This window comes from Manacus vitellinus, unplaced genomic scaffold (genome assembly GCF_001715985.3).
Source record: "Manacus vitellinus isolate BGI_N305 unplaced genomic scaffold, ASM171598v3 scaffold_44_pilon, whole genome shotgun sequence".
In the NCBI taxonomy this organism is placed as follows: domain Eukaryota; kingdom Metazoa; phylum Chordata; class Aves; order Passeriformes; family Pipridae; genus Manacus; species Manacus vitellinus.
In genome coordinates, this window is record NW_021940565.1 from 4108918 (window position 1) to 4126910 (window position 17993).

The 17993-nt window shown below is 55.0% G+C and overlaps 2 protein-coding genes across 2 annotated transcripts; both read right to left on the bottom strand.

Annotated features, from left to right (window-relative positions):
• Positions 1–2603: 2603 nt before the first annotated feature.
• LOC103759993 (P-selectin) lies at positions 2604–12416 on the bottom strand. Its single transcript, XM_029962259.1, has 17 exons — positions 12302–12416; positions 11689–11776; positions 9276–9665; positions 9073–9180; positions 8778–8960; positions 6517–6702; positions 6197–6382; positions 5876–6061; positions 5557–5742; positions 4914–5099; positions 4594–4779; positions 4280–4465; positions 3927–4112; positions 3667–3786; positions 3276–3306; positions 3039–3094; positions 2604–2898 (listed from the first exon to the last, which is right to left on the bottom strand). The coding sequence occupies exons 1-16, from the start codon at positions 12404–12406 to the stop codon at positions 3040–3042; spliced, it is 2568 nt and encodes an 855-aa protein (XP_029818119.1). The 5' UTR covers positions 12407–12416; the 3' UTR covers positions 2604–2898; position 3039.
• A 3466-nt stretch (positions 12417–15882) lies between these two features.
• LOC108640797 (1-phosphatidylinositol phosphodiesterase-like) lies at positions 15883–17992 on the bottom strand (the record flags this gene model as incomplete). The annotated part of the gene is made up of 2 exons (XM_018078976.3): positions 15883–16629; positions 17033–17992. A coding segment is annotated over one exon (864 nt), but the record flags the coding sequence as incomplete, so codon positions are not given.
• Between the last annotated feature and the right edge of the window lies 1 nt (position 17993).

Genomic DNA, 17993 nt, shown 5'->3' on the forward strand with positions numbered 1-17993 from the left:
CACATTCTTACAGCTCCAGAAAACAAACCAGAACAATACAACTATCACTTCAGTTGCCTTAAGGCACGCAGAGATAAAAGTCCTTAAAGGAGAATTTCTCAACTGGAACATACAAGACAAGGCTTATTTTAAACCTTAGACCTGTAGGAAAGGAGCATGTCAGTTTAAGACCATCACTAATTATCATACCCTTATCGGTAGTTTCTAAACCAAAAATTCTAAGTCCACTCATTGAACCACCTCAAATAAAACACAGGTCTGCCTTGAAAAATTTATTTAATGTCCTTCCATCATTACATCTCAAAGCATCTTATAAACAAAAGCACCATTAGGGATGGTTTACCAGAAGGAAAAGAGACACAAGTACTGATTTGTTTAAGACTTGATGAACAGTATATATAAGGTCACCCTATATTTGAATAAACTGACATCATCATTTTCTAAAGCCACGGACCCCAATTTCCTTTTCCAACAAAAATAAAAAGAAACAAACAAGAAAAAAAGATTAAAATCACTTCATACATATGATTTATCATGGGACCTTTGAAACAACAATTGGGAGTTTTGCTCCATTTTTTGTGCTTGTGCATCTGTAAGTCCCAGTTCTCTATGCAAATGTGGTATTTTATGAGCACTTGCATGAAAAAAACAAACATGACATACCCAACTCACACAAACACACGGCAAAGATTTTCTTAGTAAAAACCATCCTGTAAGTGTAGCTTTTCCTTACATTCTCAACTTGGCCGTAAAGAGAGGCTCAAAAAGTCTGCACAGATGTTACTACTTACAAGTTAGAATGAAGAGAAAACTCATCAGAGTACACTGATAGGAAGAATGACAAAAACCCACAGCCCAAGCTGTGCAGTAAGAGCCTCCACACAGGCAACTAATGCCAACCTGCTGACGGGCACTACCTTTCCCTTGTACAATCATGCAGTTCCAACGTTTTCTCCAGTCAGTGGCTCTACAACACCTGTAGGAAGGCTCTTAGTGCCTGAGATTTATGTTGGATTACCCAGGGGTTGTGCTGGAGATGAGTCAGGACACAGTGAGCACAGAGAAGGCAAGAGGAAGAATATGGAATGGAGAATCCACGAGACAGCTGCCCCGGGAAAGAAAAAGTGGTATGTGCAGCTGGACAGCAAAATATACGGGGATTAATGCATAAGGTTGCAAGCGAAAGTTTTTGGAGGAAATCCTACAGTAAAGAAGAAAACACGAAGCCATCTAACAGGCAGGGTGGTAAAGCCGAGCCCCGGTGGATGCAGGTGTAAGGCGCCCACGCTTCTCCCCTCCCGCAGCGCTGCCCTGCGGGGTTCGCCTTCCCTGGGGCAGCGACAGCACCGCCCCTCCTGGGCACGGCACCTCCTGGGCACGGCACCGCCAGCTCTCACCTTGGACTCTCCCCTTTACACCTTCAACCTCCGGCCTTGAGACCCACAGTTTGTTAAGCGATCGATATCCCCATGACTCACGCAGGGTGAAGGCCGGGAAACCACGGTCCTCCTGCCGGGCTGCCCCGGGGGGACCCCCGCGGGTCACCCCCCTGGCCTGAACGGCAGCCCGGCCCCGCAAGCCCCCCGTCCCTCCCGGTAACTCAACGCTCGGTGCTCGGTCTTCGGCCGCGGCCCCAGCAGCTCGCTCTCAGCTCTCTCGCCACAAGCCGCCTCTGCGGGAGAGACAAGGGGCTCAAGCGCCCGGCCCGACCCGCCGGGCAGCCCGCGCCGCCCCGGCCCCAGCCCGCCTACCCCAGTCCAGGCCGCCCCCGCGCGGCGGGCAAGCAGCCCGCCCGGCTCCCCACTCGGCCTTGGGCCGCCGCCATCGGCTTCCCTTTCTCCCGAAACACAAGACGTCTGCTTTCCGGCAAGCCACCGCCCCCGAACGGCGGCCCGCCGCGGACACTGCGCGGGGCGTGGGCCCGGAGCGCCGGAAAGCGGGGCCCCCCGCACGGGGCTCACAGGGGCCCGGATCGGTGTCCCACCCCCCGGAGTCACAGAGTCAGCTGGGATCTGAGTCCAATGTGTGACCCAACACCATCTTGGCACTGAGTGCCACATCCAGTCTTTCCTTCCTTAAACACCTCCAGGGACGGTGACTCCACCCTGTGGAATCTATTCCAATGTCTAATCGCCTTTTCTGGGAAGAAATTCCTTGTAATATCCAACCTGAACCTCCCCTAGTACAGCTTAAGACTGTGTCCTCTCATCCTGTTGCTAGTTGCCCTGGAGAAGAGACCATCCCCAGCTGGCTAAAACCTCCTGTCAGGGAGGTGTAGAGAGTGATGAGGTCTCCATTGAGCCTCCTTTTCTCCAGGCTGAACAACCCCAGCTCCCTCAGCTTCTCCTCACAGCACTTGTGCTTGAGTCCCTTCACCAGCCTTGTTGCTCTTCTCTGGACCTGCTCCAGCACCTCAATGTCCTTCCTGAATTGAAGGGCCCAGAGCTGGACACAGTACTTGGAAGTGCAGCCTCAGCAGTACCGAGTAGAGGGGAAGAATCACTTCCCTGGTCCTGTTGGCCACACTATTTGATGGAGACCTTCCCCCCCTCCCAAGCACACAGAGACACTGGTTGGACACAGGCATTTATTTGGGCCCTGCTGACAAGCCTGTCCCTGGGGCAGCTGAGGGGGAATGTCCAAATTCACAGGGAATGTCCACGGGTCGAGCAGCAGGCTGCCCACATGAGACAGTGGCCCATGGCCCCAGACAGGTCTCCAGCCACCTTTCCTGGAGGCAGCTTCCCCTCCTGGTGGTATGTGCAGTGTGGGCACAGTCTCCACAGGCAGTGCTGGTCCGGGCTGCAGCTCTAGGCATGGAGTCCCTCTGGGCCCCACCAGCAGCTCCTGCTGGGCCTGCAGCACTGGGGGACACAGTGGGGTTCAGTCATGGGCAGGCTGGAAGCACAGAAGAGATGGAGCTGGAGTTACCCACTTTGGTCCCCAAGGGTGTCCCCACCTGGGAGCACTCCAGCCAGGAGGATGGCTGCTCAGGTGAATTTTGAACAGGGTGCTGTGAGTGTCTTGACAGCACTCACCTCACAGGTTGGCATCATACGCTGCATTGGTGAAGATGCCTGGTGATCCTAGGTCACTGCAGGGCAAACACAAGGGTGTCACCTTGGACAGTGCAGGAGTGTGTGAAGGGCAGGTGTTAACACAGCCCTGTCAGCCCCCAAGATGCTCCCACTGCATATAAAAGCAGCCTCACACAGGCAGATCTGAGTGACAACAGTGACCACTGGGCTGTGAGAGTCACAGGGAATGGCTCTCACCTGGTGGGGTTCAGGAGCTTCTTCTTCTCCTCTGATAATGGTGTTGAAATATCCATGGGGACAGAACAGATAGAAAAGAAAAAAACAGATGTTTAGTGAAGATCATGAGAAGCTAGAGCAGAAGTATGGGATGGAGTGGGGAGGGGCAGAAGCATTTCCTGTCTTCTTCACAATGAGGGTGTTTATCTGGCTCTGCCCTCCAAAGCTGGCTGCTGACACTTTCAGCTCAACAAACTGCCACGAAACCATGCAACTTGCAGCAAATAAGACACTTGGATTGAGGCAGTCACACTGTTAAACTCTTCTGATTGTCCCACCCTCCCCAGGGTAACCACCTTGCCTGAGAGCCCCAGGACAAAGCTATTGTGGGCTGTGGGAGGTGTTTCCATACCTCTGTCACTGAGGCGCTTGGCAAGGATGGCAATGAGCCCCCCAGAGAGCACAAGACCAGCTACTGTCAGGGCTGTGCCACTGCTGTAAGCCAGGACTTGCTTTAAGAAGGCACCATCCTCTGAAACAGATCCACAAACCCCCAAGTTAGAAAGTTGCCAGGACTTCTCAGCCCCTGGAGCGCCCTCACCACATTCAAGATGCATTTGCAAGAAAGCTGGACCCCCCCGCAGCACTAGAGGAGCAGGGGTCCCACCATACCCGCACAGACAGGAGGATGCCTGGTCCAGTTCCCTGTGGCCTCACACCAGAGCACCTCTGCTCCCATCCGAACAAACCCCTCCTCACAGGAAAAGGTGCACGTGGAGTTGTAGGTGAAGTTCCCATGCACGTGAGAGCAGCTCAGCTGGCCTCGGCTGGGGGGGGCCAGCACTGGGCAGCTGATGGCTGGAGATAAAGCACAGCAGCAGTATTAGAGGACAGGACTGATGGTAGTGAGACAGGGACACTTGGGCTGGGAAGCCAGGGGATGAACTGACATAGACTGAGGCACTGGGGAAAGCAGTCTGCTGCAACAGAGCACTCCCAGACAGGTGTGAGATCATGAGATTTACCTTTGCATTGTGGGGTGTCCCCAGTCCAGGTCCCCATGGCTGTGCACTTGCGGCTTTCTGGCCCCATCAGCACAAACCCTTTCTGGCAGGAGAAGGCACACCTGGAGCCAAAGGTGAAGTCCCCAAGTGGGTGGGAGCAGGAAGCCTGGCCCATCTTCGGGGTGGTCAGTGCTGAGCATTTGATGGCTGCAAGGGTAAAAAGGCACACCTCAGAAAGGAGCCCAGGATACTACAGTGTTGGGACCAGGGGGCTGGGGAACATCCTAGTGCCACCCCAAGGCCAACGACACACTGAGCTCTGGCAGCAGCTCTACCTTCACAGCGTGGGGCATGTGCTGTCCATGTCCCCATGGCCGTGCAGTCCCGACGCTCCGGCCCCATCAGCACAAACCCCGTCTGGCAGGAGAAGGCACACGTGGAGCCAAAGGTGAAATTGCCATGGAGATGGGAGCAGTTCAGTTCTCCCCAGTCTGGAGCACTGAGCCCTGGGCAGGCAATGGCTGCAGAATGAAGAGGTACACTTCAAGCAGGAGCTTGAGAACTGGGAGACTAAAATTCTGGGACCAAGGGGCTGGGGAACATCACACCATCATCCCAAGGCAAATGACACCCTGCACTCTGGCAGCAGCTCTACCTTCACAACGTGGGGCATCCCCTGTCCATGTCCCCATGGCTGTGCACTGGCGGCTCTCTGACCCCATGAGTGCAAACCCTGTCTGGCAGGAGAAGGCACACGTGGAGCCAAAGGCGAAGTCTCCATGGAGGTGGGAGCAGTTCAGCTCTCCCTGGTCTGGAGCACTGAGCACTGGGCAGGCAATGGCTGCATGGCAAAAAAGCACAGTTCAGGAAGGAGGTTGGGGACTAGAATGCTAAACTCTTACAATGAAAGGACCAAAACACTGAAGAACATCCCAGGTCAACCTATGGCCTAAGACACCTTGAGCAGCAGCTCTACCTTCACATCGTGTTGCATCCCCTGTCCATGTCCCTGTGGCCATGCACTCATGCCTCTCTGACCCAATCAGTGCAAACCCCATCTGGCAGGAGAAGGTACATATGGTGCTGAAGGCAAAGTCTCCATGGACGTGGGAGCAGTTCAGCTCTCCATGGTCTGGAGCACTGAGCACTGGGCAGGTGATGGCTGCAGGGTAAAGAAGCACATTTCAAGTAAGAGTCTGTGGACTACGTGGCTCAGCTGTTGGAATGAGAGGACCAAGACACCCAAGAGCATCCCATGGTCACTCCAAGGCCTGTGACACTTCGAGAAGCAACTCTACCTTTGCACTGTGGGGCATCCCCTGTCCAGGTCCCTGTGGCCATGCATTCACGGGTCTCTGACCCCTTCAGCACAAACCCCATCTGGCAGGAGAAGACACACGTGGAGCCAAAGGCGAAGTTCCCATGCAGATGGGAGCAGTTCAGCTCTCCCCAGTCTGGAGCATTGAGCACTGGACAGGCAATGGCTGCAAGGATAGAGAAAAACTTCAAGCAGGATCCTAGATACTATGAGGCTAAACTGTTCAATCTGAGAGGCTTGGAAAAACCCAAGTGTGACCCCAAGGCCAATGACACCTTGAGCTCTAGCAGTAGCTCTACCTTCACAGCGGGGAGTGTCTTCAGACCAGGTCCCTGTGGCCATGCACTCAGAGATGTCTGGCCCCATCAGCACAAACCCTTTCTGGCAGGAGAAGGCGCATGTAGAACCAAAGGTGAAGTTCCCATGGAGATGGGAGCAGTTCAACTCTCCTTGGTCTGGTGCATTGAGCACAGGGCAGGTGACAGCTGAAAGGACAGAGACACACTTCAAGCAGGAGTCTGGGGAGTACAAGGACAAACTGTTGGAATGAAAGGACCATGACACCGGAGAACATTCCATGGTCAACCAGAGGCCTGTGACAGCTTAAGCAGCAGCAATACCTTCACAGCGTGGGATGTCTCCAGTCCATGTCCCCATGGCCGTGCACTCCCGATGCTCCGGCCCCATCAGCACAAACCCCGTCTGGCAGGAGAAGGCACACGTGGAGCCAAAGGTGAAATTGCCGTGGAGATGGGAGCAATTCATGTCTCCCCAGTCTGGAGAACTGAGCACTGGGCAGGCAATGGCTGCAGAATGAAGAGGTACACTTCAAGCAGAAGCTTGGGAACTGGGAGACTAAAATTCTGGGACCAAGGGGCTGGGGAATATCACACCGTCATCCCAAGGCAAATGACACCCTGCACTCTGGCAGCAGCTCTACCTTCACAACGTGGGGCATCCCCTGTCCATGTCCCCATGGCTGTGCACTGGCGGCTCTCTGACCCCGTGAGTGCAAACCCTGTCTGGCAGGAGAAGGCACACGTGGAGCCAAAGGCAAAGTCTCCGTGGAGGTGGGAGCAGTTCAGCTCTCCCTGGTCTGGAGCACTGAGCACTGGGCAGGTGATGGCTGCAATGGGAGAGCAAGTCTCAGAGACAGAATAGATGAGGTTAAATCTAAGGATTAGGGCTGAATCCAAATCAAAGGAAACCAAAGCTGTGGTCATATGTCTTCAGCTTGCCTTTCTCACCCAGACTCACCTCTTCAAAAACAGTAGTTGGTACAATGCTTTTTCTGCCCTACGAGTGATTTGCTGGGGGGCACACAATTGCTGCTCTGCAAGAGCCCTGTTTATCCCTTGCACTACCCTGCGTTGAAGGCCCTGGGATGTAGGACCACACCTGCTGCAGTCTACTTGCCTCCCTTCCTTTATTGGAGCAGAGACCTGACTCTATCCTTGTCACAGTGGCAGGGGAATGGCTTTGGGGCTGTAGAGGACCAGATGGGATGACGGCAATGGCTACAAGGGTGGTGTGCCAGCGTCCCCAGGCTGTGGCCAGGATGCGCTTTGCTGCATGCCAGGGCAGCACCCAGCATTTGCTGGGGTGAGTGGCTCTGCTGCCTGCAGGACCACTGCAGGTTAGTGCCAGGAGGACATTTAACACCCCCATCACCCAGCCCAGCTGAAACACACCCCATCTACTGTACCTTCGGCTTTCAGACCAACACCAAATACTTTCCTAGGTAGACTTTTCCTTTCGTAGCTGTTTTACAGGCAAGTCTGGTTTCCCACAGAATTCCCAGAGGTGTCTATTGGTGAACATGTCATGCGGATGGGAGCAAGTGATCCAGCCCCTTTTTGGGCCAACAATGACCATGCAACAGCTGCAGGCAGGCACAGGGCAGGGTTTGAGACAGCAGGCAGCCTTGTCCTTCACAGCCCTCACAGCACCATCAGCCTCGCCACAGCAGGAACCTCTGCTCATTTTTGGAGTAAGCCCAACTGGCAATGCTCACTAACACTGCTTTGTTATCACAAGCAACCGTCTGACTCATCTGATTCTTTGCAAGAAACAAGAATCAATCATACATACAGCCAGCAGGAAAAAAACAAGGGGCTGGGAAAACAAGCCTCTGGGAATTTGAAAAGCCTGGAGCAGGCAGGCACAGCCTAGCTTGCCTGGGGGGACTTCCACAAAATTGGGAGCCAGCTCCTGCCCCTGCTGGGGATGATGACTACAGCGAATCACATCACAGCTCCATGGCTGTTGTCTTAACTGCAGAAAGTTTTGTTGGTCTCAGGTGCCTAAAGTAAGCACCAGGTTGGACTACAGGCACACCTTGCACAGGCATCATTAGCAGCACTAACTTCAAGGCAGGCTTTCTTTTTTAAGAATATATGTACAGAGATGCTGTTTGGCCCCTGGCAGTTTCTGCTGGGTCTCCCAGTAGAGAGGGTCCCCACTTGCGTCCCATGTCTGCTCCAGTCCTTGGCTCATCCCATCCTTGCGCAAGGCTGCAGCACAGGAAAGGTGGAGCAAGGCTCTCACATCCCCAAAAAAGCTCAGCACTTCCCTGGGACGCGTGGGGCCTGGCTGCAAGCCCTCAAACCACCAACAGGAAGACTTTCCCTGCCCCTGCAGCATAACACACCACAGCTTTCTCTCCTCTGTGGCTTCCTGCCACGCTCTGTCCCTCCCAGCTTATATCTAACCTCATTTCATGGGTCCTTGTCCCCGTTCAAGGTGGCTTGATGTGGCCTGCCAAGATACCCCCTTCCCCTGGCTGCAGGACAGCAGCCCCTCTTTTTTCTGAGGACCTTCAAGGTGCCAAGCACCTTTCCAAGGCAGATCAGAGTGGGCTTGGAGAGATGAAGACTGTGCCACTGGGTTGACAGAGGTGCTAAGACAGCATCCTGACCCCTTGCTTAGTGCACAAAGGGTGCTGACATCTGGGTGGAATTCAGGACAGCGAGCAAGGGCACTGGGACAGCCAGGCAGAGCAGGGGGCTTATCCAGAGCTCACAGCTGCTCTGCTCGTTGCAGCCTCATGAGGGAATCGCCTCCTGCATCAGCACCAGGAGATGCTTCCACAAAGGGCAGGGCATGGCAAGACTTGCCTGAGCAGCATTGGGCACATAGTGCTGGTCCCCCTAAAGCATCAGTGCTGTATCCCTGAGACTCCCAGGCCCTGAGAGGTCCTACCTGTGCAGATGGGGATGTCTGCTGACCATTCCTGGGAAGGCAGGCACCGCAGCGTGCCCATCCCTTGCTGCTTGAACCCCTCCTGGCACCCAAACATGCAGGTGGAGTTGTAGCTGAAGTTTCCGTAGGGATGGCTGCAGTTCATGTGCGCTCCCTTGGGCTTCAGCTCAGCACACTGCACAACTGGGAGAGATACATCACTGCCAGCCCGTTAGGAGCACAGGGAACTTGCCCAGTTTGCCACCAAGGCTCAGGCTCTCCAGCAGGGAGGGAAGGATGGGTATGGATGGCTCACCATACTGGCACTCGGGGCCGTGGAAGCCGGGGTAGCACTCGCAGCGGTAGCTCCCAATGGTCTCCACGCACTCGCCGCGCTGGCTGCATGAGGAGGGCTGGCAGGAGGCTGCACACACAGAGGATGGTCATCAGGAGCTGCTGGCCACCCTGGTGGTCCCCAGCCCACCCAATCCAGGTCTGGGCCACAGTCCCCCTACTAACCCTTGTAACACAGCGCCTTTTTCTTCCGGCTGCAGGGCTCGTCATTCCATTTGCCCGACTGCTCCTTCCGCTTGATGTAGATCTCCACGCAGTCCTGGTTGGAGCGGCGGTTGTTGGGCTCCCCAACTGCCCAGTTCTCTGCCTCCTTTGTCAGAACCTTCCTGGTGCCCACCCAGGTCCAGATGCCTCCCAGCTTGCGGATGCCAATCCAGTAGTAGGTCCCATGGCGGGGCAGGTTCTCGTTGAGGTACTCAATCTCCTCCTTGTTCTGGATTGCCACCAGGTCGGTAAAGAAGGTCTGGCAGTAATTCCTGGCCTGGTCCCATGTGTAGTCCCCTCGGTCACTGTAGTAGTACTTCCAGGCATCCACCTCCTCCCACAACACCATGCCTGTGAGAGAAGGTGAAGTCTGGGATCAATGCAGAAAGGATGAAGCCAGGTCAGGGATGGGATCCCTTAGGGCATGAGGGTGGTCTAAGCCTGGCCAGTGATCAGCTGAGTGAGGAGATGGGATGAAAGGGCAAATGTGGATGAGAATGGGGCTCTAAGGGTACATGGAAACCTGGGTAGATCAGGCATGGCAGAAGGAACTGAAAACAAGGGGATGGCACAGGGATGAGGAAGATGGGGGAGACAGGGTGAAGGCTGAGACAGTGGGCAACATGGGGCAGGCAGAGTGCAGGTGGCAGAAGGACCCCAAGTGGTGATGCCAACCCCTTCTCCAACACAAGTATTGAAAACCCAGCCCCATGGCCCTGTTCCCCTGCCCACAAAAAAGTTTCCCAAAGGGGAAAACCCCGCTTCAAGACGGTTCCTTAAACACGGTTCCTTCCTTGAGTGCAGAAGTGTGCCACTTTGGTTTTCTTCCTTTACAGTGTTACATCAGAGTCAGATTGGAGCAAGGCAGAGCAACAGGTATGCCCTCACTCCCAAAAGCATTTGGATCCCAACCTGCTCATCTGAGCTAGAGATGGTCTGAGGAGTCTTGTAAAACTCAGTGTTGCAAAACAAGATCTTACAAAAGTCAAACTCACATCCTGGTCATGCCTACCAGGCAGGGCATGGCCAGAGATTAACTGGAACCCATAGCCACAAGTGAAGGACACTTTGCTGAAACCCTGCTCTTATTTACTGCATTTCACACCACAACTTTACGCAATCAAAGGGTTTTAGCCACAAAAAGAAGCTTCCCCCCTTCTCCCCAAAAGTAGATATCTCCACAACAGCTGAAAGTGATATGGTATTCATATTTTCATTTGTCAGAAAGTGATATGGGAATAAAAGCCTGCTCCAAACAACCAGCCTGGGGTGCCTTGTGTCTCAGGAGAGCACACCACACTGCAGTTATACAAAGGTCTGGGCATCACAGAATAGATGCAAATTTAGGGCTTCTCAAGTCTAATTAGAGCTGTAGTTTGGCCAATAATTATATATTTTTCTAAGTAAATTCTCATAATTTGTCTAGTTTTCCTTGTGAAAGAGCAAACTATCCACTTTGTTCAACAAAAACTGAAGCTGAGGAAAATGTGGTTTCCCACTACAGCCCTCATCTTTCCCTTTTGGGAATTTGGGGCTCCAGGACAGGAGCTCAGGGCACTTTCTGGGAGCCTGCCCCATCCTCAGTTCCCACTGCCCCCTCCTGGCCCTCACTGACTCCCCAGCCAACCCCTTGGCTCCCTTGGCAGCCCTGATACCTCTTCCCAGGGTGGTGCTCAGCACCCTCCACACTCCAGCTGTCTTTCCATTTTTGTTTTCCCCTCAGAGCTAAATCTCCTCCTAACACTTCTGCATTTGCCTCATTTCTGTTCCTTAGCTCAGTCATGAAAGGTCCTTTGGAAAATAATTCAGCTCACAGAGGATTTCCAGGGACAGAGCAGTCAACAGCAGGTTTTGCTCTGTGCAATGCCAGCATGTGAAGGAAATATCCTACAGGCAGCAAAACCAAACTCTTTTCTACTCTGATTTCTCCTCCTGATGTCAATTAGCAGCTCTAGTTCTGTGTGGTGCTGCCCCAGCTGTGCTCCCAACCCTTGCACCTGTGTGTCCTGTGCCCGTGTCCATGCCCAACTCTGCAGCACAGGCGTGGGTGTAGGCAGTGGGTAGAGCTGCTGCTGCCTTTCTCCAGTTCACAGTAGGGTGCAGCAGCTGCCATGCTGCATGTGGGGAACCAGACACCCTGCAAGGACCCCACATGCAGCCGAGCTTACCCTGGGGGAGCGTGGACTGCCTGGAGGAAGCTGGCCTGAGCAGACACAGCCTCCTCCCAGCCCAGGAGGATCCAGCCCGGGAGCTGGCAGCCACAAGGGTTGTGACTGATGACCCTCCAAAATAACACTGGAGCTGCCCTGCTCCAGTTTCCCAGACCTGCAGCAGGGTGACACGGGGCTCACCGAGCGGGCGGTGGGTGACTTACCCCATGTGATGGCAGCGATGCCCAGGTAGATGCCAAGAGAGCCCAGAGTCCATGTCCTCCCAGCAGACTGCAGTCCCATAGCAGTGCCCTGACAGGGAGGGAGATGTGAGCACGCACTTCCCAAGAGGCTCACACACACCCATAGTGCTGCCAGGCAGTCCTGGTGGACATGAGGGCACATTTCTTGTGCCAGCTCACACACAGGCATGGATGGTGCTGCCAGGTATGGCTCTGCTGCAGAAAGGGCCCTTCTAGGGAGGCACTTTGGGGGACTGTGCCTGCAGCACAGCTGAGCAGCGAGGGAGACACTGCTGGCAATGCAGTTCACTCCTGCGGAGTCCCTAAATCCAGGGCATGTCCTGTGGCCTCCCAGCCCTTCCTGCTCAGCCAGGGCTGGCATCTGCCTTGCAGTGGCAGTGCCCTGTGTGCCTGGCAGTGCCCTGTGTGCCTGGGGTCACCCGGGCAGGGTGTCTCTGGAGCAGCCTGTGTGTGTCCCACAGCCCCTGACAGTGGCACTGATTCCTCTCAGTGCCTGCCCATAGCCCTGCCCTCCTCCAAATCCCCTTTTCCAGGCAGACCCTGAGTCATCCCCAAGGAAAGGAGCAGGACCTACCATGGTGGTGCTGCAGACACGCCTTGCCCAGCCAGTGGCAGTGCCAGGCGTGTGTGGTCCCCGGCAGGCAGCGGTGCTCACACTTCCTCTGAGCCTGCAGAGCATCGTTCCCTGCCCTTGGCCTCTTCCCCTCCCACCCCGGCCCCACTGCCAGCCCTCATCCTGCCCCACATCACCGCCTCCCGCACCACAGGGCTCTCCCACCCCAAGAAACCCTTCTCTCACCTGGGGCTGGAAGGGAACAGCAGGTTCCCCACTGGCCATAGCCCTGGTGGGACTCAGCTCAGCATCAGCCCCATGGCATGGGAGCTGAGTGCATCCCCACACTGCCATAAGAATGTGACAAGCACAGGAGCTGACCCACAACCAGCCAGAATTGCCCAAGCCCCCCAGGAGGTGGAAAAAGGTCCCCCAGGAAGGGTTCAACCCCAGCCCATGGTGCCTGGGGCACCAAGACCTCTCTGACCCACCATGTCCATGTGGCAGCATCCACGCCGGTGGTTGGGAGACAGAGGAGGGATGAGGTGTGATGAGGTCCCACAGGGGCTGAGTGGGAGCGTGGCTCACAGCCTCCCAGCTCTCATGCTGGATGCTCTCCTTGCATGCAGTTTTGTTCTGGCTGTGAATCCTCATATACTGTTTATAAACAGTTACTTACACAATGTATTTTCCAGTCCTTATCTTTATAAGAAAGGTCCAATAATATGCCAGAGGAACTTCCCCTGACTTCTTAATTTCCATTAGAAACTTCCACCAGAGTTTCAGGAATGCCTAATTGCGTCCACCTCCCCTTGGATCATTCTTGAATCATAACAAATCTTTCCTTACCCCATTCTGCTCATACGTAAAACTGCCTTGGCAGGGTTTTCTGTAGGAATTACTCTGCTCACTTCCAGCTAAAACCAAGCAAGAGCCATGCAGGTCACATTTATCTTCCGGTTCCAAAGAAATTGATTCTGCTCCACTGGGACTCATTCTAAACAAAAGGAGGAACCCATCCCACAAAAGTCATAACCCACTAATTACTTTACACTTGACCAATACAAATGAAACTCAGTTCCTGTCTCTGGATATCTTCCTTGCATCATGTTTTACTGCAATTGTCTATTTCTATGGAATTACTGGGGATGAGTCTGTATGTCCAGTAATTCAGGAGCACTCGCTTTCTATCAGCTCATCTGCTGAGGGTGGTCAATTATGGCACAGGAGAGGCAGGCAGAGAGGCTGAGGGGCAGCTGCTGGGACAGGAGAGCATCTTCAAATGCTGAGGGTCAGCTGGCCAGGGTGGGAACTGCCTCTCCCACTGATGAGACACCTGCTGGGACTTACAGAGGTGTTTGTGGGTGTGTGGCCCAAGGAGAGAGCAGGCAGTGCCCCTGCCAGTTTCACTTCTGCTGAAACCCAACACAGTAGGGTAGAGTAGTAGAAAAAAAATATTCCCACCTTTATTTTTGTAACTACAAATAGTTTCTGGTATTGTTCTAAAAGCAGAATCAAGGTGGCTGACACTCAGAGGCAGCTGCTGCTGCTGCAAAATACATGGCAGTACATGGCCAAGTTCAAAGCACTTTGTGGGATCGGGTACTCCATGCCCACAGATACCTGGGCTCAGAGAGGGGGTCCTACATGGCAGGACAGATACTGAGGGTTGCTTTGCAGGTAGTGGAAAAAGGTACACATGGTACGAGGAAGAGAAGACCCAAATCAGCTCTGCTGGGAGTTGGTTAATGGCCAGGAGCCCTTTCACATCTCAGATGATTTCCAAGGTTGGCTTCCCTGGAAGGGATTCAGGATGCTGCAGGACACATGCTCCCATTGGATTCCTGCTGCCTCCCTTACCAAGGAAGGGCCTGTCCCTGCCTGAGCAGTGCAGGGATTCCCTAGGTGGAAAGATGGTGCACCCTGTGCCCACCCCTCTGAGGGCAGAGCGCAAGCTCCAAGCCAGGGCTTTGCTCAGCATGTACTCGAGGGAGCAGGTACAAAGATACTTTCTTGTGTTACCTCCTCACTGTCCCTCTGGACGCAGGGATCTGGAATGGAAATGTGCCTCCTTTACTGTGCCCCAGCGCTGAGCAACAGACAGAGGCAATGCTCTCTCTCCCGTGAGAGATCTGCCGCAGGCTCTGTCTCTGGGGAACGGGCACGGGTATGTGTTGTTTACAGCAGAGGCTCCCGCCCCACGGTGGCACAGCCTGCTCCCCTCCTTGTGCAATGTCCCCGCAGAGGAACCGCAGAGGAACCGAGTCACCCTGGCACAGCCCGTCCGGCTCGGCTGCTGCCGGCGATAGAGGGGGCACCTTCCTGGGGAGCCCCCCTTGCCCCCGGGGGGGGGCTCAGCAGCCCACTGGAGCAAGGAGGCACCCGATGGCACCCCTTTGGGAGTGTAGCATGGTACCAGTGAGGACCCACACCCCTGGGATGCAGCCTCATTGCTGCTATCCCTCTGTTCCTCCTTGGGAACTCGGACAGCTCCCTCTGAAGCTTTAGAGGCATCTCCTGAGCACGGGAAGCAGATGATTCCCCTGCCTCCCCAGGTCCCCAGGGAATGTTAGACCCAAAGGCTGTCCCTGATCTGCAGGGTGCCTTCGAACAAGTCTCCCAGCGTGGCACCTGGTGCACAACCCCAGCAGCCAGACCCTCCTCGGATGATCCTGGAGGAGAGCAGCACCCAATAAAAACTTTCTCACAATTTGGAAGTGTTTGGCCACAGGGAGATGCATTATGACTGCCACCCTGGACTGGAGGGGTGAGATGGTTGCAAGGATTAGTCAGAACCAGATGGACAGGGATGTTTCCAAGACAGTCCAAGGACAGTGGTACCCTACACCCCCCACCCACAGGGACCTTGCAACACTGGGACAGCCCTGGCTGTGGAATAGGGGGTTAGTTTTGGGGAAATCACTCCTGCCCACCCTTGTCCCTCTCAGAGATGTTTCTTTGATCTCAGCTGTAGGACAGCTCTCTGCCTCTTGTCTTTCACTGCCAAGGCAGTGATGGAGAGCCTTTTCACTGGGCATCACTGCCACTTGGGTAGCCCTGCCCATGTTGCCTGCTGCTCCCTGGTACCTGGCAGCAGCCACACGTGGGTGGCACAGATAAGGCTTTGCCAAACAGGATGCCAGGGGCGTAGGTAACATTGACCTTATCTCACTGCTTGTGTGGTAGGGTGTAAACAAGTGACTCTGCCCACCTGGGGAATCCCAGCACCCCTGCCCTGCCAGTGAGCTGGGGCACAGGGTGGGTATGGGGTGCTGGAGTGCAGCTCCATGTGCCACATCCAGGGGCAGCCCTTCAGCCATGCAGGCAGTCCTTGCCCTAAGTGACAGCAGAATCACCCAGCCTGCAGAGCTACTCCTGGGAACTGTGATTGCTCTGCTTGTGCCCTGCCTAGCTCCCCATGGCATTGTGCACCCCTGGAATGCCGAGCCAACCACTAACCTGCCTGGCCCTCTCTTGGCAGCACCCATCTGCTTGGCATGAGAGCAATACCTAGAGCTGTCACACTGGCTTGGCGCAGAGGCAGGGTGGTGGAGTCATTGGCAGCTGACAGAGTAGGCTCCCATCCCCCCAAACATGACCAGTGCTTTTGTCACATGTCTGTTTTAATGCAGAGATTTCAATCTTCTCCTGTCTCACAGAGCAAGCTCAGAGACAGATTCCTCTGTCTGCCACCTCTGTCACCCACTGCCTACTATTGCCTGTTCCCCTCCCTGGCCCAGCAGATGAACATGCTCAGCACCAAGAGCTGTGTCTCCAGCCAGGGCCAGCCTGTGGAGCAAAAAACATCCCCTCCTCCAGCCAGGAAATCCTGCGGCATCCCCTCTGGCAGGCACTGTGTTTTCCTCTGAGACAGAAGTATCCTTGAGGACATCCTTCATCTTTTGGCAGGCCAGGGCTGAGCTTTCCTCTTTTAAAAAAGTTCCTCTTCTCTTTCCCAGCTCCCTCCTTCAGCACAGAGCAGTTTGATGATTTCTCCCCTGGGATCTTGGTTATCCTTTTGCTCCAAGGAACTTCTGTGTCATTTGACTTGCCATTCTATTTAAATTGCTGATTTATTATCTGCAGATAGGGCAGGCACTGGCACTGGTTTTAAGGTCTTTTTTATGTCCCAATCACTTTGCTTTTGTGAATCCACAAACTGCCCTGCCCATGCTGTTGCAAATCACTGGGCTCTGCCCTGTGCAGCATCCCCTGTCTGTTTGATCCTGGGGACAGGGCAGCCCCTTTGGAATCACTGCTGCTGTGGCCATCCAGCTGTCCATGCACAGGGTTGGCAGCACTTGCTGAAGCTGGCTCTCCCTAAGAGTCCTGACTTTTGGGGCAAGCCCCTGCAAGAAGAAAACAAAAGCTAAAATAACAAGGAGAAGGACATTCCCTTTGTTGTCATCTTTGAAATTAATTCCTTCTCCTCTGACCTCCTGCAGCTCTGCTTTAAAGACCAAGATGATCACAGACACCAATTTAACTGTGCTTTGGCCATGGGCAGAGGGGTAGAGACTCCTTCATATCTGAGCAGCAAGAGAAAAAGGTCTTTTCTGCACTTTTCTGACAGGAAATGGTACGGCAACATAGGGAGTGCTTTCCTAGCTTCTTTTTATTTTTATTTACCCTTGAAAGCAAAAGGACTATTTTGCAGAGGGATATTATGGGAGGACTCACTGGCCCAAAAGGAGGTGAGGCAGGACCTTCTCTCCCCACCTTCTCTGCTGTGCTGTGGGGATTTGGCTGTACCTGGCTCCTCCGGGCAGAGCGATGCTCAAGGCGCAGCTCCCCGGGCTGCCCCGCTCCGACCACTGGGCTGTCAGCTCTCTGCTGCCTCTGCCGCTGTCACACCACTGTCACACGAACACTTCCTGGTGCCCTGCGAGACCTAGAAACCAGCTTTTGCTCTACGGGCACTGATGTCCTTCGGTAAAGGCGTGCGGCCGGGAGCAGTGTCCGACCCGATGGGCACCGGCGCAGGCAGCGAGCGGAGCTGTGCCGGCTGCGGCGTCTGTCCCCTCTGCCGCGGGGATGCTGCAAGGGCGCTGCGGGAGTGCTGGGGACTCCTGTGCTGTGTCCATTGGCCTGCAGGCCGTTGCTCTCCACGATGAGCCGGAGAAGCCCTGCACCAGGGAAGTCCATGATGACCACCCCCCAGCGCACGGGCTGCCTGCCCCGGCGCCGCAGGTGCTGGTAGCAGCGGGGGTTCACAATGCGGGCCACCTCCTCAGGGCAGGTGAAGAGTCCATTGCCAGAGCAGAAGGTGAGGTACATGGTGGTGGAGTCCCCGCCAGCTGCCTTCTCCAGGTGCTGCCGCACCCGGGCCCACTTGCGCTCCAGTGACAGCACATTCCAGGCATCGCTGATGCTCAGCTGCTCGTAGGGGATGCCCAGCACCTCCCGCCTGAGTGCCTCCAGTACCACAATCTTCCCGCGCACCTGGCCCAGTGTTGGCATCTCCTCCTGGCACCACAAACAGCCCCGTCCCTCCTCCAGCAGGCAGCGATGCAGCTGGGCAGCGAAGCCGGGCCGGGAGAAGATGGGCAGCTCCTCCTTGATGCGCATGAGCACGGCCTCGCCAGGGTGGGCACGGAGGAAGCGCAGGGTGCGGCGCAGGACCCCGCGCAGGCTGGCCCGCTGGAAGGTGCAGAGGTGGTAGACACGGAGCTCGCCCCGTGACAGCTTGCAGCGCACATCCAGGAAGCGGATG